At 37.4% G+C, this 23,620-nt stretch overlaps 1 protein-coding gene across 1 annotated transcript; it reads left to right on the top strand.

The window, feature by feature from the left end:
• The first annotated feature begins 9,900 nt into the window (after nucleotides 1-9,900).
• Nucleotides 9,901-22,189, top strand: LOC121294825 (neuronal acetylcholine receptor subunit non-alpha-3). The gene is made up of 5 exons (XM_041218937.1): nucleotides 9,901-10,041; nucleotides 16,699-16,743; nucleotides 18,046-18,155; nucleotides 20,855-21,740; nucleotides 22,061-22,189. The coding sequence occupies exons 1-5, from the start codon at nucleotides 9,919-9,921 to the stop codon at nucleotides 22,187-22,189; spliced, it is 1,293 nt and encodes a 430-aa protein (XP_041074871.1). The 5' UTR covers nucleotides 9,901-9,918.
• Nucleotides 22,190-23,620: the final 1,431 nt, after the last annotated feature.

The following is a 23,620-nucleotide window of genomic DNA, read 5'->3' as shown; positions in this document are numbered from 1 at the left end:
TCACAAATATTATATTCGTCCCCATCACTCTCAGACAACCAAGTTTCTGTAACACCTATCACATCATAGTTACTTGTTAGTGCAGTAGCTTCAAGTTCTAAAATTTTGTTTTTGATACTTGTAGCGTTTAGATAAATACATGTAATGGTTGTCTTACTTGAGTTGTTGTCCTTGTTTTGATGCAGTCTTCCTTCTGTTTTTTTGTTGATTTCTCCTCCCTTCCTTTCTAGTTTAAATGATTCTGAACCTGCTCGAGGATCTTTTCTCCAAGTAGACTGGTTCCCTTGTTATTTACGTACAGTCCGTCCCGTCTATACAGATAGTCCTTGTTGTAGAATGTGGTCCAATGATCAAGATGGGTGAAGCCTTCCCGTGTGCACCACGTCTTCAGCCATTCGTTTAGATTAATTATTTCCAGCTGTCCATATGGTCCTTTGCAAGGTGCCGGTAGTATACCAGAAAATACCACAGTTTTTTCTTTTTTAATTTCCTTCCTAGCTCTCTGAATTTGTTTTGCAGGGAATTTGGTCTGTCTCTTCCAATGTTGTTTGTTCCAATGTGGACAACTACTACTAGGTCGTCTCCTGTTTGTTCTAGGAGCCTGTCCACGTTCTCAGTGATGTGCTTGACAGAGGTTCCTAGAAGGCAGCACACTGTTGTAGTAAGGGGGTCCAAACTGCGAATTGAACTTGCTGTGCTTCACAATATGGAGTCCCCAACAATCATGACCTACCTTCTTTTTGCTGTATGGTCACCACTGTCAATAGGGTCCTTGATGTTGTTCCTTTTGTTCTCTTGTTGTTGGTTTTGCTCATCAAAATTTTGAAGTGACTCAGATTTGTTGGTTGTTTTGATTTCTGGTGGTTGTGTTTGACGAAGTCTCTTTTTTTCCCTGCTTCTGCCTCCCTGAATCTGTACATTTTGGAAAATACTTGGCTGGTTGATTGATTTCTGATATGTGATTTATAATTGAGTATGTGGAACTCTTTTAATGTACTGCCTTACTGTTGGAAACTGTATGGTCTCGCTCAGCATTTAATAAGTGAACAGACAGTCAGGAAATAAAAAGGTTGCAACAAACAAAAAACACAGGACACGACACTTTCACCAAAATAAATAGACAAACAAAACGGACTACACAGACAAACATGGTGAGCTTCTATTTTTCTTACAGTTATCACGATTACCTCCGTCTCCACTCCCCGAACACACAACCCCAAGTGGGTGAAAACATGCAGCTTTTATTGCTCTGTACCGAGGCTTGATTAGCAATCAATCATTCAATTGGAGTCACGGTACAACTGCATGTGAATTAATAAAGTGCAATTCCCCGTGCTCACACATTATTACATTTTACTTGCACGTGAAGTGCTATGCAATCCTCGTGCTTAAATACAAATATACCTTTTAAACAGTCGTGTTACAGACCGTTTATATCCTGTGTACCAAATACTATACACCAACATTAACACACAACATATAATACACACAGGGGCGGGCACTTTGCCACAAAGACAAACAGTACAATTAACACGGCAAACAAACCAAACACACACGGTACATATACAGTCCTTCAGCGGTTCATCTGTAACCATAACAATAGGAACAGTTCACATCATCGCATCCCCTTTTATAGTGCCCCCTTGGTTAGCAAGTGCAGTCGTTTTCCTTCAATGCGCCATGTCACTTCCTGTCTGGGGCGATGACTTGGTGTACTGTGATTCCGCCCCCTTTCTAGATGTCTGACTTCCACCTTTCCCTGGAATAAATTGCCAACCCATCCAGTCCGGGGCATGCTGTTTCCTTTACACAGCGCCCTCACAGGTCAGGAGGGAGATTTGTAACTCAGGTTCATTATTTCTCTATCACAGTAGCATACAGTACTGTTTTCTTTATATTATGTGATTTTTAAAATGTAGATCGCCTTGTTGATTGATGAGTGTGTGAGAATGCGCTTCTTTAAGTCATAGTATGGCAGATAAAGTTCTGCTCGGGTATAAAAATAAAACCCGAACCTGACCCGACCGGCCAATCCAAACCCGACCTGAGCCTGAGACCTTTTACTTATTTTCATAACCAACCCAACCTGAATATCACCATAAGTAATATTAAGCATGTAATTGAAATACACAAAGCATATTTAGAGGCAAAATGCAAATTTAAAAAAAAAAACAATACTGTCAGATAAGCATCCAGTTAGATGAACTTTTTACTTGGTAGTCTCAGATACAGACATGTAGCATCATGTTTGGGTAAACCTAGCTAGAAAAAACAGCAAAGTCAACATCAAATAGCATACCAGAACTATGCCTTTTTAAATATTTTAACGATAGCTGTAGCCTACCTGAAATCGTGGTCATGCTTATTTTTAAGTATTCCAGGATATTGTCGGGTATTTTATAAAATCCCGCAAAAAAAAGAAAAGAAAACAGTCTTATAAATTGTCATGTAAAAAAAAAAAAAAAAAAGAATAGTCAGCAGTGAAAGGCTTAAGGGCAATCCCTCGCTGGTCAGTCGTTCTTCCAGTTATGCTGAAGTTCCTCTCGCTGCTGCTACTGCTAGCCAGAATGCAAAGTTTACTTCTAGCCAGCCTTGCCAATTTAGGGTACACAACACTGTGTTCCTTCCACCAGCCCAACAGGTCCCGCTACTGCTGCACTTCATCATTTGTGCCCTCTTCTTCATCTACATTCTCCCATTCAGCAAATTCGGTCAGTGTTTTTTTTGGCAGCTGTAGGTACATTGTCAACCACTGTCACAGAAATTCTCCTTTAAAGTTGTCGATTTAAGTCTGCGCACTTAAGAATAAATTTCTTCCCTATCATGGTCGGACAAGTCGGAGATGATTAAATTTAGGACAGAGAAATGTTGCTGTCTTGTGCAGGTCACGTACTATGTCGAAGGACTGTGTTTTATATACGTGATCCTGACAATTCAGGCGTCGCTATGGTCTTACAGCAGGTGCGGTGTTAGCGCTCTGATCTGTCACCCAGACTAATTTATTTAAATTTGCTGGGTCGATTCCAAAGGTATTTGCTAGCAGCTTTAAAATCTCATGCCTGATGTTTTCACCAGTTTTGGCGTCCTCCAGTGGAAACATTGCTGTTGTTAAAACTCTGGCATTGAGCTTAAAGTCTGGTGTGATATAATTACAAGTCATCGACATATAATGGATTTTACGGTAGTCGTCTGTCCTCATGTCAGTTGTCATTCCCACACTCACATCCTTCAGTATGTCACTAATCTGAGAAATTAGTTGTTCTCTTTTTTTTCTATGGCAACATTACTACACCTCCTTAAAATTGTTCTTTGATTCGGTAGCACACTACATGTGGATACTCGACTGTAGCTAGCACCCCACTTGATGAGCTTGTGTGCTGGCTCGACAAACCCTTCTGAGACAGTTTGGAAGTGTCAAATATCCTTGCAACAGAGACTCTCGCATTTGTCTGTAATTTTTGATTTCTTGCGAGCGGGTATGTTTTTTTCGGTCTGTACAAACTTGGCCCTGCTGCAGGGTGAGTATATCCTTTTTCAGTGTGCCGCTGCAAAGATGAATTTCCTGTCTTTTTGCTGTCATATTTAAGTAGAAGTTTGCAAAATTTGCACTGTACAAATCCACTTGAACTTTTACTATCGCTGAAAACAACAATGTCGAAATGTTTACCCTTTCCAGCAACAGAACTTTCCACTGCTAAACATTCTCCAGTAGCCAGCTTTCTTTTTATATCAATAGCCTCCATACATAATAATATAGAATCACTTTTTGGCTGTATTTTTTACAGCATAAACACGAGAATGCTTGTTGTTTTGTTTTTAAATCTACTGATTTTATCTTCTTTTGTTTCAAAGCATGTTACGTTTGGATTATATGCAATATTATATGAAAAGAAGCTGAATTTAGTACGATAGTTAAAATAGTCATGATTTGCGAGATTAATTCACAGATATGTTTGCTTTGCTTTTGGACATAACATGTTAATAGTAGTGAGCAACCATGGTTCAGATAGAAATGGCTTCTGTTAAAATAGAGTATTTTTTATTATTACTACAATGTGAAAGGGGCATGTAATGCGGATGCACGCATATTCTTTTTTTGTATTTTTTTTTTTTTTTATAATCGGAAGTGTTGTAATTTGAATGCAACTTGTACTTTTTTGTTTAACAATTATGCACAACAGTGTTTTTAGGGTCTGGAAGAAATTTGAGCCTCAGAAACTTGACTCGCTGCTTGTCCCATAATTAGATTTAGTTGATGGGCATAGCAGTGGATATAATGTGTAATATTTTTCCCTTATAAACTTCTGAACCAGTCTCGCCACACATTTTGCGCGCTGATCACCTGATCACCAGGTTCGCTAACCAGCTGCACTCCATCCAGACATTTTTAAGCCAATAGCCAGTCCTGGCTGACGGCTGGGGCTACTGCGCATATGCACAACGATTTTGGATGCTCGACACTGTCGTTTCACATGACTGACCTCTGACTGGAAACGTATCGTTCATTCATTCATTCATTCATTCACAGCTAACAAGTGCAGGTGGTTGCAGTGTCCGTTCATAATGAGTGAGAAGCGAAAAATTATTTCTCATTCAATTGGCTTTAAAGCTCAAGTTATTCAAGATAACAAGCTTGTCAGCAGAACTTTCAAAGCATGTGTTTTTCATGTGAAACAGTCGACAATGTTTGATTTCTGTGTGAAACTGTAAGTTGTTTATTGTTCTTTTTGTTCACCACGTTAATTCTGTATAATGTACATTTATTACATTTTGCTATTTAAGCCGTCAAATTAGACAGTACAGGCCAGTACCTAAAAGTATAGTGAACAGTTTGTGGTTGGATTGTTGTTTTTTTTTAGTTTTTGTAAAGATAACGCTGTAGTTTTTATTAATTATTTCAGTCGAACTATATGAGTTGTACCGATATTGTACGGTACTGTGTAGTTGGTTCGTTCACTGCAGTTCTTTCAACTGTTTTCATAAGGACATAAACCTAAAAATAAACCTGTAACTACTGTAATACTAAAGATGTGAGTTCTGTTCCTTATATGCAAGTTAACCGAGGTTGTCTGTATATAAAACCACCAGAAATATTAATAGAGTTTAAAAGGTGGTAGTATTTACATCCACCACTGTTTAGATCATTAAAATAGTATCTGAAATGATGCCACTGATAAACTTGATAGAGCTTTAATCCCTGTATATTCCTTTTCTGAGCATTTTACATGAGTTAAAATGTAGTGTCCTGTACTACATGCTTTAATATTTCATAGAGAGGTGCAAGGTGTCAAAAGTGACCTCAGGTTCTAAGGAAACGTCCAGCCTTCTAACACAGGACTGGAATCAATTGGAAGTCCTTCAAGTGAATAAGCAGAGGCTGAGAGTTCCTAAGCAAATGCTTTGAGTCATACAACCGAGTTGAAGGGATGCGGCAATTGACTCTGACAGATAGGAAGCTGAAAAGGCAGTTCTCCTCAGCTGGATTTAGATTGTGATCAATATTTTCAAATAGATGCTTTGAAATTACCTCCACCTGGGTAAACAGCCCAATGGGATTGACTTCAAACTGTTTAAATCCAATTTGTTTCTCTCATGTACAGAACAAATACTCAGCAGGTTGAACCCTTATACTGTTATATTAATATATATATTATATATATATATATATATATATATATATATATATATATATATATATATATATATATATATATATATATATATATATAATAATTGCATTTAAACCCATATGGGGAAAAAAAAGCCTTCATAATTAAGCGATGTGACAGCACATCGCCTATTTACAACTTTCCCAACTGTTTTTATTGGAATTCTGCTCGTCTTAAACTTTTTATTAAATAAATTCCAAGCACTGAAAATGCTTTGAAAATCCCCACCAGAAAATCATTCATCGGAGACCAACAAAACAAAACCACAACAAGAAAACCATCTTCAATATAAACGTTGTTGAAACATATCTACAACACTTAGGGGACACTAGAGACTTGCATGGCATTGGCATTGGGGAACTCAATGTTCATTTAGCCAACTTTTGTATTCTGTATACGGCAAAGGAGAAAAGGGAATGACTGCAGCCTCCACATACCATTGAAAGGCAAGAGTTAAAATAGATAGTGACTGACAGCGATTCATTTGTGATGTTTTACTACTAAAAGCCTATTAATTGTAACAGGTGTTGTGGAATAGTATAAAAAAAAAAATAACAAATGGGGCTGAAGTGAATTTTTAGGTTATATGATGTCATCAGAACCCTTTGATGCAGTTATAACCTTAATTAACTTTTTTTTTCATTTAATTAACAAGGCAGATTGCAGTGTATCTAAGTTTTGTAGAAAAATCTCCTGAAATGAAAAAAATATATCTAAACCAGTAATTTCACAATTCCCTCTAAATATGTGTGGTTTGTGCACATATAAGGGTTGGCCAGAAAGCTAGAAATACAAGCCATAACCCAGTCAATAAGGCAGAGTGGCACTATGGGAAACCAGGATGGCACCGAATTCACATGACAAGTCATCAGTTTGTTTTAGTTGTCGGGATACATAAGGGGTGCATATCCTCAACAGTTCCTCTGTTCACAATAGTATTTTACCTGATGTGTGGTGGGAATCTGTCCTTCTGTGTTGACACTCAAAACACGTTAATATGTGTCCCAAGATTACCTGTTAATATACCATAGCACACATTTAGTTTCCTCAGAAAGGGTGTAAGAAGTGTAACGTATTGTTATGCACTATGCTACACAATACTTTACTGTAATGCAAGTGGAGCCACAAGTCAATGTTCTTACCTGTAATTAGCAGTCATTATCACTAGTCCTGCTCCTTTTTATGTTGAGATCTTTTGGTTATTTTGCTGGGGTTTTTTAAACTTTCATTCAGGATATAAATATTTGTCAAGTGCAATACTTTAGATCAATAGTACTCAACTCTGGCCCTCGAGATCTAATCCAGTCCAAGTTTTTACTCCAAACAGGTTCTAATGTAGTTAGCTGAAGCTGCTAGAGGCAATTAACCAATTTAAGATCTGGTTGAAATAAAGACAAGGACTGAAATCGATCTTGAGTGCCAGAGTTGAGTACCACTGCTTTTCATATTTTATGATCTAAATGTTTCTTCCTGGTACAGTATATATTCACTTCCTGTGTGGTAAGTCGTATTAGCTGATTGCAGCCAGACCGTTAGAGTGAAAATTAGTTACAGTAAAGGAACTGATTTTGTACCAGGTAGTAGAAGCATATTTCACTTTTGTAGTGTTGCCTTTACAAAATATATACTTTCCAAATTGAAATATAAAAACACATAAACAAAAACCTAAAATAACCAGAACCTAAAACAAAAAGGGGCATCAGGGATAAAGCTGATGGGATAAAATGGGAAGCACTTTTTTACAAGGAGAATTGTGGGAGTCTGGAACCAACTTCCCAGTAATGTAAAGCTGACACCCTGGGATACTTTGAGAAGCTGCTTGATGATTCTGGAAATCAGTAAGCTACTAACAACCAAACAAGCAAGATGGGCAGAATGGCCTCTTCCTAGTTTGTAAACCTTCGTATGCTTTAAGAGGTGAGAAAATAGATTTTTATAACCTTGGTTAGAGCTCCGTAAAGATCATCTGTGTTGCTTTACCTTTCTTCCACTGTCGTGCCTTGTTCCACTTCAGATGATGTAATGGACTTCTCGTGTTACACAGCGCAACACTCTAAATTTAGCATTCAGCTTTTCATTGAATTCAGTGAGGTGGTCGTGCTCTTCCTTTTCGTTTCATCTATATGTGCAATGGCAGGGCAATCCATTTTTATATTCCCATGTGACATTTTTTGTTTCCTTGTCTCAAATGATCACGTTAAAAGAATCATCTTGAGAGACCTCATGCTGCTTTCAGAGTATAAAAGCACAGTGTTCTGTCCTGGGACTCGGATGTTCCTTCTCTAAAGCATCTCTAAACACTCATGCTAATATCCTGGCATGTAACATTGTATTTTATTATAGGGAGAGTGTAGCTTGAACCTACTTCAGAATTTCTGTGGCTTAACGATTAAGTTGGAAAAGTGGAGAAGTGTTTTGGCTGTTGTGACTCACAAAACAAAAATCAGTATCAAAATTATTCAGCAGAATGCTTTTAGTTTTATACCACCTGTCTCATATAGTGCCCATTTTAAAATAGCACTATTTATTACCTTAGGCTAAACAATGTTAGTCTAAGGTTTTTTTTCTGTTGTGCTATGTGAGGGTGTGGCAGGCTGGCGAGTGGATAGAGGCCCAGAGACAGACTGCAGTTCAAAAAAAATAACTATTTTATTATAAATAAACACAAAATGAAAGGGCACAAGGGCCAAAACAAAGCAATTTAAACACAAAAAAGATAAAAAGCAAAACTTACAAAAATAACAGTTTCCAGGCTGGGCGATGCCTTCACTGGATTCAAACTTTCTAAACAACCCAAACAAAAAACCAACCTGCTTCCTCAGCTCCCTCTCTCCCAGATGAGAAGCAGAGGCCTCCTTTTATATCAGGTGGCTGGGCGCTGATTGATCGTTAATCAACCTAATCAACTAATCAACCCCAGCCACCTGAACATAATAAACCCAGGCAGGTAGGGGAAGTTAACCCCATCCCTGCCAATTTAAAGGGCAGAGCTTTGCTCTGCCACAGAGGGTAAGACCCTCTCTGTAATATTTCAATGGCTATTATTGTGATTATTATTGTTAATGTTATTCTACTGTCGATAGAGCCGTGGTTTATTATGTATCGTGCCTGTTGTTGAGCGTATTTGATATACAACGGTGTATTGCTGTATTTAGATTATGGCGCATAGCTTAATGAAGTTGCCGTAGCTATACATGTTGGACTAAGCTTTTTGTTCTAGCCTTATGTTTGGTAATCTTCCAAGATAAGCGGTCTTTACTGGTAATAGTTAGGGAGTAGAGAATAATAATGACAATCATAATAATAATGAGTAACCAATAGAAGTTTAACGGTCGTGTTTGTAAACAAGGATGGTATTTCTGCAGGTTAAACAAATACGTAGAAAGGAGAAGAAACTTGTGTAGTGTAAAATATATGAATGTTTATTGTAAAAGAGATGAATGTTAAATAAGAGTTTATTTTTGTGTAAAGTCATTCTAGGTGTAAATGTTTAATAATTAATCCTGTTAGGAGTAGACAGGGCTGGGGTTTATTTATTATTATTTTATTAGGTGGTCAGTCATGAGCTTGTCTTGTGAATCAGTCATTGTACAGCCTGTTTAGTCATTTGTAATCTGAGTGAAGTATCCAGTGCGACAAGTAAACATTTTTGCCTGTGAACACTACCAAGTGACATGCATTCTAAAGACCTCCGTGTTCCTGGGAGGAGAATATGCATGGAGAGGTATTTCTATTGTGATAGTAACTGCAGGTGTGTAGTGGTTCTTTTGTATTGGGGAAATGATTCTGGAGCATCAGTATGTTGGCCAAGTTAGGCACTCCTTGTGTATTAATCGGCCTGAAGTGCGCTTGAAACAGAACTGACGTTTTGACGAGTGATATTGCACCAACGCGTTCCAATGCAGTGCATTTATGCTGTATCCATTTAAATACATAGGTTGAGTTCTGCATGTTAAGATAAAAATGCATTATTCCCAAATATTCACACCACATCTATGTTTGCAGTATGGTACTTGCAGCAGTGAAGCCATGTTCATGCCCTGTTATAGTCAGGCACTGTCCAAAATGGTGTTTCTGCTTTGATGAAACTGGACAGCTGATTCAGCACTTAGGCCATGGGTTTTAACCCCCTGCACGCTCCCCTTTTTAAAACATTTATTTTAGTTTTTCCATGAAATTGTTTATGGTGCTTGTCTGCTTTTTTTTAATCTTTTTCTTAGCTACCGATGATTTCATTTCATTGGCGGAGATGGAAGACTCACTACTAAGAAATCTATTTAGAGGCTATCAGAAATGGGTAAGGCCAGTTCAACACTCTAATGATACCATAACAGTCAAGTTTGGACTAAAGATTTCCCAGCTTGTGGATGTGGTGAGTATTTTCTGTGCTTTCATCTGTTCAGTCCACTTTTTAAATATAATATTGTGTGTGTGTTGATGTGTGTCCTAAAATAATATAACAGTATAACATGATCGAAAAGATTAATGAAGCTATAGCAATATGCTTTCTATTTTTGGTAGGCTTATGTACATTTGCATTAGATTTGCCTTTAAAAAAAACATAATAAAAGGATTTGCATTTATTAACTGAAGAGTATCATAAGATTAGAATGACATAGGATTTAAATGTTCCCAAAGGATGTTAAGGCAGCCATGGATCATAAATGCTGAAATTTGAAAATACAGGTGATCATCTTTTTTTCTATCTTTATTTAGTTTACTGTAAAACCAGATTATTATGAAAAATAACTACGTCCTGAAATTAGAATCCTACACATTAAATGCACGGTTTAAGGTTTCATTAGGACAAAAAGGTATTTTTGCATAAGGCACACCTTATGTTAAATAGTAATTTTGGTGGTTGCTCCCGTCCCCCTCTTCACCTTTCTCTCATAAAGTCAGCACACACACTTCAGGGTCAGAAGAAAAAAAAAAAAAGACTTGGGGTCACTGTGACAGGGAATTTGTGTAGCAAACTTTTTTTTATTTTTAGCTTTGATTTGTTTTTGTTTTCTTTATTAAATGTGACAGTAGGGCTACCATCTGCGCGCCTGTGCAGTGTGTCAGCACCCAGTCTTTGTGTCTGCCTCCTGATTATTCGGTGACGACCCACACGCATAACACATGCCCATGTTAGTCCCATTTTGATATTGTTGGGAAGTTAAAATCTTGAAATCTGCTTAAGAAAATACCTCGTAAATATATAAAACACACATTCTAACTCATGTTTAAATGTATTTTGTTATACATATTTTTAATCAATCGGTGTAAGAATTCTGCTCCTTAAACATGACCATATAACACAGTGAATAATTAACCAGTTACTGCTGATTTCTTGTCCATATGGAAATTTTATCACAGCAAGTGTCTCGCGTTAATTCAAACAAATTCTATGTTGTTTACTTGTAAAAAAATAAATAAATAAATAAATAAATATAAAAAAAAATTAAGGGTGGCACACTGCATGGTGTGAAGAATATGTCACACACTCATAGGAATGCAAGTCCAGGGCCTGGCTGCGCCAAGTTGCTGATCTTTGCAAAGGATTCCACAGGGAGCGTTGTTGGCTGCGGTGCTCCCACAGGTAAAGCAAAGCACAGAGTGTTACCTCATCGTGATACACAGCAGCCCCTACTGGCCATGCACCCAGTGAGCTCAAAGGACACCTGTAGGGCTAACCTTGGTTCTCCAGGGGCCAGACTTCTGCTTGGCTTGGGGGTGTCATTAGAGGGTACCCATTGACCTTCAGTTCTTCTGAGATGTTGTAGGGAATGCTGTGGTGAAGGAACATAATATTAAATCCTTCAAAATGCAACAGTATGGTTAAGATACTTTATCAGAGATGAAGGTGTTCAGACTTTTTTGTCACTATAGCCCCTTTCAAACTGGCATGGGTCGGACCCCACCCATGTCGCGACCCAGTGTTGTACAGGTCGGCTGTGCGATTTTACACTGCTATTGAAGCAGTGTGTGACAGAAGAAAGTACACAATGCTTCTACGCAATGCCCAGGAAGCAGCAATGTTCACGGGACCACCCTTTCATCTGTTCAGGCTTTCAAGATGATGTGGTTGTTATAGACACTTCCATCCAAACTTTTCTGGATTGAATTTTCACCCAAAATGTCGATTTAGAGCAAATATATCTATATATATATATATATATATATATATATATATATATATATATATATATATATATATATATATATATATATATATATATATATGTAGCCCCACAACTTCCAAGTGAAAAAATATATTCTAGAAATTAATTAAAAATAAAAACTGAAATAGCTTGGTTGGATAAGTGTCCACCCCCCTTGTAATAGTGATCCTAAATTAGCTCAGGTGTAACCAGTCGCCTTCAAAATCACACACCAAGTTAAGTGGCCTCCACCTGAATTAAATTGCAGTGATTCACATGATTTCAGGATAAATTCAGCAGTTCCTGTAGGTCACCTGTTGTTTTTAGTCCCCCTGATTGCTATTAAATCTCAAGGACAATGCAATGCAAAGGTTAAGCTTCAGACTAAAGAAAACCCTTGAATCTGTCCACAACCATCCTCTTTGTTGGTGCAGTGCTGTGTACAGTATTATATTGTTTACATTGTAGTACAAGAAAGATGGGGCTTAATGTCCTGAGGGACCTTTGTATTATGCTGTTGCAGGAAGGCTGCATGACAGGAAATTGTTGCTGTACACTACCAGCAATATATTCTAATTATATGCTACAATAAAACATCTTTATCTCCAAGCAGTCTACAGATCTATATTTCTACTTAGCTTACCATTAATTTCTACTTATCATACTGTGGGTAGATGTACTAAGATGGACCAGTCGCAGAGCAAACATACTGCAGTTTGCATTTCCATTACAACAATTTGCAAAGTATACATTTTGTCGTATGGACTAAGAGAAAATATGTTAATAAAAGAGAGCTGTAATATACTAATTAAAATATTTGTTGTGTGAGCTTAACGAGATCTCTAGGTTTGCAAGAGTCGTGCATCATTTTTCAAATAATTAATAAGTCAGTTTTTTCCATCAGATTCTATAGTGAAGCTCCCACCTTCACCCCCAAATAAAAAATGTGTTTCTATCAAAAAGCTTTTCATAAGCACACAGTAGCCCCTCCCTAAACTGGACATATTTCTTTGACATAAGGAGGTGTTGGGTTTAAAAATACAATAAAATCGCACTTGTACGTCTATAGTGCTCAGTGTATTTTAAATGTATAAATCGTTGCACTGAAATAACACTAATGTTTTAGGTAGGCTACGCATTAAACAACATGTAAAAAATATAACTGTGTACAGTAGGCCTATACAGTATACAGTAGTAAAATCAAATGAATACTTAGCACACTTTCTTTTTACTTTAGCCTACCTTAGGTTACTGGATAACACAAGATAAACCATGCTGCAGCATCGTAAACATTGGTGTACAATGTGAATAAAATTTTTTTAAATTGAAACTAAATGATTTTAGCTTTTTTTTATTATTATTTTTAGCAATTAACAAAATAGATCATGGTGCCGCATTGACTAATTATGATACTTGCAGCAGGACAGGCAATTCTCATTAATACAAATTTCAAGAGACCAGCAAACAAATTTTGCATTATACAACTAATTCATATCATGAGTAGCCTATATTTATACTGCCAGTTTTTATTTAAGTTAGCAGTGCAGTGCTAAATTGTGTACAATTACAAACCACCCGCACATTAATAGAACAGGTGTGTTTCCTACAGATGCTCAGAATGAGCTGGAGCGGTTAGCGGCACATGTGTGAAACCAGAAATGTTATAGAAATTTGTTTTCAAAGCTTGCAAGTACATGATGCTTTTAGGGAAAAATAGGTACTTGGGTGTTTGCCTCAAAAATGCTTCGAGCACAACTGGCAATGCACGAGAAAAAACAGACTGGGAAATGCCAGCACCAGCTGCCACAGTCCCAAGGAAGGACCTGGAGGCAAGATAATGTAGGGTAGACAATAGTTTGACCACGGCAGTGATAGCATGGCTTCTCTGGGTGACAGTCTCCAGGTCATCTTTTAAAATCAGACAGCAACTCAAGAATTATATGGCTGCCAATTCTGTACTTGTGCTTAATTGGATCTTCGTTTAAATCAGAGAGAGTAATGCGGGTACCAAATACCCTTCTCTTCTCATCCTGCCAATCACTCATTGTTGCTGAAGACGGTGTCTCCTTGTTACAATCACAGTGGCCATGGTTAGGGGATAGTGTTTGTCATACTGCCTTTTAAAGGTTTGATAACTGTGGCCCAAGACCGTCACATCCATCTGCATAATCATTTTCAGACTGCAGTGGCTACAGCACGAGAAATTCCAGGAAGAAAGAACCCGCGCATCAGCAGAGTGACTGTAGCTCGCCATCTGCATAAAAATGATTTGCATGCTCAGTGGCCGTTCAGGGGTAACATGTTGACAGCTGACGTAATCACCGTCTTCTGGGGCAAGATAATATCTCAGATGGCGGCAGAGAGAGTGGTGGAGTGTTTTATTAACCAATGAATGCCTTTTTGCCCTTGACAGACCTGACGGAAGACAACATAGGTTTTATTTATTTTAATGGGAAAAGGGTAAGGTCAATGTGAATAGATTAACCATTTCCACAGTTTTTCCAGTGTTTACTGGCTATCCAACGATTTAATTTTTTTTGTATCTGGAGTGTTATATCAGTTAAAACTGAAAATCAGAAGCCCTGTTTATACTCTTAATGGTGTCATACATTTAATCAGTCCCATTAATTTTCATCAATAAAAGAGTAGTAGAATGATTTTATGGATGACAATAACAAAACTGGAAATTTTTCTACATCTATGGAACTGTGGACTTATTGGAGATTGAGATGTTGGAGATTTACAGGTTAGGTTTTTAGTTTGGGTGAATACGCCATGTGTATGTTGAATCTTAACATCAAAAGAAAAGTTCTGGGTTATGTCCAAAAATCTCATGGATCATTTTTGTAGATTCACTTGATTGTCATGCAGAAGAATGGAAATGCAAAGGGTTGAAGAACATATTTATTTCAGATATGATGCAAACAGGGGTAAGGCACAGTAGGAAAGCGCCACCCAACATTGCTGCAAATTACTCTGGTCTAGTTTTTTTTTTTTTTCCATAATTAAGCCTTTTATCATTTTTCAGTAGACACTATAATTACTGAATTACTTGAATTTCTTTACACATACAAACTAACCATTAAGGGAAGAGTAAAACCAAATAGTTTGGAAAATGTACCAAACCATGTGTGAAACTAAACTCCAGCTAATTAGATATCATTACAAATCTGTTTAAAACAATTTGGTTTGGAATCCATTGTTGACCAATGCAAGAAAACTAGATGAGGAGTTGGCCAGGCAATAGAGGACTTTTTCACCTTTGTAGGCCAGGGTTCAACCCTCACTCAATTCACGGATGGTCTCAACAGTGGATACTGGTCCAACATCACAAACTACATAATTATGCACATTTGTCAGTCTTTGCTTGTGAGAGGCCCAGGACTGAATGTTAAGCACCTGGCAGTGTGTCGACAGTACCCAGTGCCACTCACCTTTTCATCTGCACTTTATTCCCAAGCACTTTTATTATAATATACAAAAACATAACAGCCTAATTGTTTCTGGTGTTGATTCGATTTTTTGCTATCTGAAAGTATTGTCGGTAATACTTTGATTTTCAATTGTTGGATGATGTCTAGGTTTGGTCAGATAAATTCTGTTGAAAGAGTTCTTACTTGAATAATTCATAAGGTACGATTACAGGGAGGCAGTGTGGTATAGTACAGTACAGACTGTTCCAAAGGCTTTTAGATGTGTGCGTTTTTTTTTGTTTTTTGTTTTTTTTTTACTTATTTGTGCCCATGGTTGACCTTGTATTCTCTTCAGCTGAGTAGTCTGGAGTGAGTCACAGTCAGGGAGATTTATTTTTTGGAACAGCATTGAGTCCATATGGAAAACCAGTTTTAATGCACTTTTCTGTCTTACACTGGTGCATTTAGAAGTAAGTCTTCCATTGGTAGCTGAGTGAGAAACAGTAGTAAAGATTAAGGATTCTGGGCTGGCAGAAGTTGATATTTCCAGCTTGCTGTCAGTCCCAAAGGTCAGCAAAGACAGAATACACAGTGGACTGTTAATTTTATCTAATGTCAGTTTTTGACAATTTACTAAATATTCCAGTTTATCTTGCTTGCAAAGGTACTGTATATAGTTCCAAAAACTGTATTTCTATTTCGTGTTTATATAGTAGCTTACAAATCTTTGGAACCCAGTACTGTAATGTTGCATTTTCTTTGTGTTTTTATTTTTTAAATCGTAACTATCATGTTGTCCATTCCAGGCACTATGTGCACATTTGTAACTTAAAGTTTACAGCAGCATCTCTTGCCAACCCCAGTAATTTTTCACAGCTAACTGGCTTTTGTGATTGGAGAGAGAGAAAGAATCTGACCTTCGTGACATTTGCCCAGGGCATTTTAGTCTGGAGATTGCAATGTGGCACTTCACACTCCTGAGGCTTCGTTCAAATCTCATTTCTGCCCATAATATTTTGTCATGTAATTATTTCTTGCATCTTATATTAAATTAAAGCTGTGTAGCTGGAAATTGCAAGTATTTCAAATTTTTTCTATAAGTATATATCTCTACATATTGACGTGGAGTGATGGAGCAGATCTGGAGTTCAAGCAACAGATGGTTTGGATGTGGCCAGTACTTTTTCATATTAGGTTTTAAACTCATACATCTATCTTAATGACTAGTTCAAAAATCAAATGCTGCAATTTTGTTGTATATATTTTAACAAAATCAAAATGCTTGAACTAATAAAAAAAAAAAGAAAAAAAAAACTTAAAAAAAAACCTATGAAGGTAAGGGTATCCAAAATATCAAAGGATAAAAAAGAATGTGGGAGAGTTGTGATTTACATAAATGGAATTTATTTTATTGCATTTAAAGAATAACTGTGATTGATAATTGATTTCAATTCCTCTTTTCTATTTCAGGATGAGAAGGATCAGATTATGACGACAAATGTATGGTTATGGGAGGTAAGGGAAAGAAGATATTTTTAATTTGAAATGGATTGCGAGTATAATGGATTATTACCATTTGAAGCTGAATAGTTGTCAGTGTTCAACAGTTTATATGGTCTTGATTTGATGGTACCCTTCTGTGTCTATGAATGGAAACCATTAAAAAAAAGTTGCTGTCACAGTTGCTGATTTGTCAGAATTTCAGTACATCTTATCTCATACTCAGATGTGATGGACAGAACCTAACAGCACACAATGGGAAATATGTGAAGTCTATCTTGGACACTGTGACAGGGTGCTCATGTCACGTGTGGGTAACCGCTGTTTAAGCAATAGAGAGACACCTGGGAGGTGTAGTTGAAATACTGGGACACATACAGCAAGCTGTACAAAAGGAAAACACAGTACAACTACTACAAATAAAAGGTGCCACACAGGGCGAGCGCCAGCCTAACAAGGCATCCAGCTCCAGGAACTGGCTACACTACGTAACCCTCGTTATACATTGCATGGGATCACTATCCCTTAAACTAACCTACTGATGAGCCGGTATTCATACAACAACTCCTGCTGCTTCATACGGCCTTGGCTGGGCATTACCCTCACAAGCACCGCTTGCAGTTTCAGGGTTGCTTGGCGTAGTCATTCCTGCAGAGAGGACCCTCTCCTCCTCAGTATGTGCCGCTCCCCTCTGTAGCATGGCGTTGCAGTTGCCCCGAGCCATCTCCACCAGTGGTTTTTATGCTGACAGACACTCGGTCAAGATCCGCACACCTGCTGATTGAGGATCAGCACAGCCAATCACTTGCTGCCCTTCCCTTCAACCAAGCTTAGAAGACAGCAAGTCTCAATCGAGACACACAATAAACCCATTCCCACATACAGATTACACCAACACTAATCCCCCATTGTGCAGGACAATCTCCATGCCACAGACACCTAGAGTTTAAATGTTTTGAAGCTTCTCATTTAATCAGTTGCAACTACTTGATGTTCTTTTTACTGAGTACTCATCTCGCTCTAGTGTTACCGGAAAATGCATTTACATTACTTCATGCCCGAAATTCCTGTACTCAAGCAAAAGTAAGATCTGTTTTTACAGCCAGCTATAAAAATTCCATAAAAAAATAATCTAGTGTATCTTATTTCTCTGTTTATTCTGGTCCAGATACAGGTAATATAGTATAGACTTTTCTTCCTATGCGGATTCAATTAAATACTGTACATCCCTGTTTCCCATCGTTTTAATATATTCATATTTTACACACACATCTGCTGAAGCACAGCACTGTGATTTTAACAATATTTGTTGTGCAGGAGTGGACCGACTGCAGACTGCATTGGAACCCAGATGAATATGGAGGTATCACCTCGATCAGAGTTCCTTCTGAAACAATCTGGCTGCCTGACATAGTTTTGTATGAAAAGTAAGTATATGTATATCAACAGATACGTATATAATCTGCTGGTTATTGTTGCTGTATGATAACTGAATCCCGTGGGCCGCAACTTAACCAAATTGCATGGATTGCAAATTTCAAGTGCATTTAACATTTGAGTTTTTCAAAATAAGAAAGCTTTGGTAAACTGAAATCGTAGTGTCTATGTTGAAGTGAATATCTACATAAGACAAAGTCATACAATTGTTCTACTTTATTACTGTGACGCAGTGTCCCTTCTATTTGCTTTTGAAAAGGAAAAATAAACAGGAAAACAACCATGGCATACTTCACAATCAAATTCTCTCTTGGCCCCTGTGGTTTTTATTGTACTGTAGTTGAAGGTGGCCTACTTTGTAACAAGAAAAAAAAAAAAAAACTCAAATTCAGTAAGTCCATCATAAAAAAAATTTAAAAAGTCCAAATACACAACATGGTATCGCGACGTTATTCATGACACTGCACATATGTGACGGATCACTAATACCACTGTCAGTAACATATCATTGTCATCTATCTTTCATTTTAAATGCACGCTCTATTGTTGTATATAAACACGTTATCAATCAGTCTGAATTTCTAAAGCAGTGTTGATGCTGAAATTGTAATAGAAACGCCTTTCACTATCTGAGCGATTTTTAGACTTTCCTGCAGAATACTTTACAATGTATGAGTCTGGGAACATGTCTACTACAGATTTGCTGAACTAGTCACAACATGTAAAGGTCTCTGCAGAGGTAACTTTCTTGATCTCCGTTTTTCTTTTGGAAACGAAAGATGTTATTTGTAGCTCTGGTGTTTTGAGCGTCGATATATTTTTGGTGTTTATGTGATCTCTCATGCTTGCCACACACATTCTCGCTCCCATGCCCCACTGTTAAAATCAGTCATGCATTATTATGGGAGGGATGATCGCATGCAAAGCCAGATGGTCAAGTATGTGAGCTATTCACGCTCTGAATGTATGCTGGCCACAGGGCTCCCCTGAGTCCTACAGACGGGATTGCAGGAACCACAGACCATGCATGACTTTGGCAGAAATTAAAGGTTTGCTAACTAAGGGGTTTAACATTAGAGTACTGGGGGTTGTTCAGGAGAAGTGTTAAAAAACCAGGAGAGTACCGGCAAATAAAGGAGAGTTCACAGGTCTGTTGTGTTGCTAGCCCTTTCAATATTTTAGCTTTACAAATTACAAACTTATTAAATGTAAATCATTTCTTAGTGTTTACGCCCTCTGTCAATAACTTGTAAAAACATTAATCCAAGGCATTAGCATGTATTCCTGTTGCCAGTAACAATAACACTTGATTATTACTACATTGCTATTGTTGCTAAAAGTTAATTTAATACATAACACATAATAATATTGGCATTTATTAACAATGCCAATGACAGATATAGCCAATTCAGTTAATTGTAAAATTAAATGATGAGCATTTATTCATGTTGTCAGTGACTATAGCAAGCTATTTAATAAATTGTGAAGAATATAATTTCCAAGTGAGCGCGCGGTATGTGGGGTGGATTTAAAAAAAAAAAAAAAAAAAGTTTTTCAGGCTCCTTTTTAATATATAATTGATTTACTATTGAGACTGGGTATTCTACATTTCTATTCGTCAAGTTATCACTCTGGCTAGGGTTTAGTTAGCACAAATAAACAATGCTATACAATAATCAATTTTACCTTAAACTTTTAAAAGAAGTGTAAATTATGTCATTATTTTAGAAAAAAAAATCTTGCTGCGTTGTGAATTCCTTGCAAAGACTCCCTGTCCACCTTTTCCTCTGCTCACCCATGTATTGTTCATATGCTGCGTGTTTTGTTTCATAGTGGCGTTTAACATTATACAGAAGACAAAGAGGTTTGCCCTCCATTTCAATTACAGAATATGTCTTTCCATTGGTCTCAATGTTCTTGCACTTTTTTTATTTATTTATTTATTTTTCTGCTGCTGCCATTGCGTGCATCGCTGTGTTTACTATCTCACAAACTGGCATGCATGTAGAAACCAGTCATTGGTGTTCATGTGTTGCACATGCAAAACCCTATTCCTATATTATTATGCGAGTTCCGGTGTAATCCTGCTGTCCTGCCTGTCTGCATGCTGCTTAATATCAACAAGCCACTGTGGGCAACTCTGCTGCAAAAGCTGCTGTAAATCAAGTGCTTGGCAGCTGCTCTGTTAATTTTGTGCCACATGTAAGGTTAAGTTGAAGAGACGTTGCGGGCCGCATTAAATGGATTGTCAGTGGTGCACTTGCTGTATGGCTTCAGAATATACTGCACTGTACATGTTTTCCAGTATTAAATCACTTTCATTTGCCAAGTTCATTGACATGCATGTCAGTGCTAATGTAAATAACTGTGGAATCAAAACAACTCAAGTCCAGGGGAAAAGAGCCAATCCATGAAGAGGGACAAAATGCATAAAAAAATAGGTACCACATAAACAAATATTAGTCATGATAACAATTTAATTATATGATAAGCAACTGTGTTTTAAATAATTTATATTTAAATTCTAAATGTTTTCAAGACACACATTTTGTGTTGCATAACTGCACTGGAAACTGGATATTTCCATTCAGTACTTTTCATTGCTTTTCACAGACACACATCTGTTTTTACCTCTATTGGAACACTAAAAGATAATTGTACTCTTTTGCTATCCCGTCCTTTTATTTAGTGCCGACGGACGCTTTGAAGGATCCTTGATGACGAAAGTAATTGTGAAGTACAATGGCACTGTGATGTGGACCCCACCCGCAAGCTATAAAAGCTCTTGTACTATGGACGTGACATTCTTTCCATTTGACAGACAGAATTGCTCAATGAAGTTCGGTTCTTGGACTTATGATGGGGACATGGTGGACCTCATTCTCCTTGATGACCACGTGGACAGAAAGGACTTTTTTGACAATGGAGAATGGGAGATTCTTAATGCCACAGGAATGAAAGGAAACAGAAAAGATGGGCTGTACTCCTACCCATTCATCACATATTCCTTTATTCTCAAACGCCTACCTCTGTTCTATACTCTGTTTTTGATCATCCCTTGTCTTGGTTTGTCTTTCCTGACTGTGCTGGTATTCTACTTGCCCTCAGACGAAGGAGAAAAGCTGTCATTGTCCACCTCAGTTCTAGTGTCGCTCACTGTCTTTTTGTTAGTTATTGAGGAGATCATCCCATCATCCTCCAAAGTGATCCCTCTCATTGGCGAATACTTGCTGTTCATCATGATTTTTGTGACGCTGTCCATTATAATCACTGTGTTTGTTATCAATGTACACCATCGTTCTTCAGCCACTTACCATCCTATGTCTCCCTGGGTAAAAAAACTGTTCCTTCAAAGGCTCCCGAAGCTGCTCTGCATGAGAGGACACACTGATCGCTACCATTATCCAGAAAATGACTTGAACAGCCCTGATGAAAAAACCAAACTCTCTGATACAAAGAGGCTGTTATCTGGGAAAGTGGATGAAAACAAGATGATAATGGCACTCATGGAAAAAGCTACCAATTCTGTACGATATATCTCAAGACATATTAAAAAGGAGAACTTTGTTAGAGAGGTAAGAGTACATAAGGGTTTATTGGTATTAAACTAAACTACATGGATAGATTGATGTTGTGTCCCACAGTCATGCCCAACCTTTGATCATATTTTATAACACTGTTGGAGGGGTAGCATTTATGTAATGTGTTTGCTAGTTTCATTTAAACATGAGTCATATAAATTCACATCGTAATCATTGTGTACGGGCCTCATTTTCCTTTCTGTTCTGGACACTCCCTCTGTCTGTGCAACAGCCTTGTATCAGTATTTATTTTGTTTTGTTTAAAGTTGCACAAATTGTTAAATAACCCCCAAAACTCCTTTTGTATTTTGCAGGTTGTCCAAGACTGGAAATTTGTGGCTCAAGTCCTGGATCGAATCTTCTTGTGGGTGTTTCTTACAGTTTCCATTCTTGGTACAATACTAATTTTTACACCAGCTTTACGAATGTATCTGAGTACCTAAAAATGAAAATAAGATACTACCTTATGTCAAAGTTAGTATTTAATGTAAGTTTGGAATTGGTATTGTCAAACTTTCTGATCAAAACTGTGGATTTGTTATTTTATTTATATATATATATATATATATATATATATATATATATATATATATATATATATATATATATATATATATATATATATTGGACAGGGTTGTAAGACTATTATTATTTAACATAGAACTAACTACTTTATTGCACTATAAGGATATCATCAGATCATATTTCAAATTTTAATATACCGATTATTAGTTCCAAATACCAAACATTACATTCTACCTTGAACAGTATTGTTTAGATACAATACGTGCCATAGTCAGAATAAATTAAAATAACTAGGGTTTAAAATATATGATAAACCGCAAGACCAAGAAAGTTTATAGGCTTTCTCTTAACAAAGGACAACATAGGTATAAGTAGGGATTCTGTTTTTATTAGTTTTTCTCAATGGCTAAAGCAAAAATCCAGAAACTATTTGCACATTTCTCAAAACAGTTAACACAAACACCAAAACCATCCACTCAGTTAGAAAAAGCTTCATACAGTGGCAAAACTAAGTTTCCATGCCAATTTTATTATACATCTTGCATAACCAAATGCTTGCACCAAATCAAGAAATAATTACAGCTTTTGTGTATGTTTTTTGAACATTGAGTCATTCGTTACTATCCGGCCGCATATTTTCATCCACATCATAGCGAATGTTCTTTATGGCTAAGCACCTTAGAAAAAATTGTCTGGATCCAGGCTTGGCAATCTTTTGCCGTAATGTCATTACAAGCCTCCTCTGTGGCCTGGAGAAGTGTGGCTTGTTCATGGGGATTGTGGTCATACAATTCCACCTCCAAGAAGAGAAAAACTCCTCGATAGGATTCAGAAATGGGGAATATGGTGGAAGGTACATCCACAGAGTAGCGGGGATGTGCATCAAACCACTCCCGCACCAGCACAGCGTGATGGAAATGCACACTATCCCAAATGATGACAAATGTTGTGGCCTATCTTCCAGCCAACATGCTGCATTGGGTGTGTCAAGGTGATCGTGCATTTCCTCAAGGAAAACTAGCAGCCGCTCTGTATTGTATGCGCCAAGCAATGGACTGTGGCAAACAACTCCATAATGGCAGATGGCATCACATATAGTGATGTTACCTCCACGCTGCCCAGGCACATCCACAGTGGCACGCTGTCCAATTATGCCACGTCTGCGCTTTTTTGCCAAGTTGAAGCCTGCCTCGTCAACGAAGATGTATTCTTGTGGAGACATGCTGTCATCAAACTCCATCATTCTCTGTAAAAATAAAGGTATGTTCAGGTATGTTTATCCTGCAAGAATGAAGTCTGAGACCAGCAGAACATTTCACAGAACTAAGATTCCTGCTCAGAATCGGTAA

This window comes from Polyodon spathula, chromosome 2 (assembly GCF_017654505.1).
Source record: "Polyodon spathula isolate WHYD16114869_AA chromosome 2, ASM1765450v1, whole genome shotgun sequence".
Lineage (NCBI taxonomy): Eukaryota > Metazoa > Chordata > Actinopteri > Acipenseriformes > Polyodontidae > Polyodon > Polyodon spathula.
Note: the sequence above shows the minus strand (reverse complement) of the source record. Positions and strands in the feature narration are given on the sequence as shown.

What these genes read in the sequence shown, in the direction of transcription:
- LOC121294825 (XM_041218937.1), top strand. Translation starts at nt 9,919, where the DNA reads ATGGAAGACTCACTACTAAGAAATCTATTTAGAGGCTATCAGAAATGG. An exon ending in GACATAGTTTTGTATGAAAA is followed by an intron (nt 18,156 to 20,854) that starts GTAAGTATATGT and finishes CCTTTTATTTAG; the next exon opens with TGCCGACGGACGCTTTGAAG. An exon ending in AGGAGAACTTTGTTAGAGAG is followed by an intron (nt 21,741 to 22,060) that starts GTAAGAGTACAT and finishes TGTATTTTGCAG; the next exon opens with GTTGTCCAAGACTGGAAATT.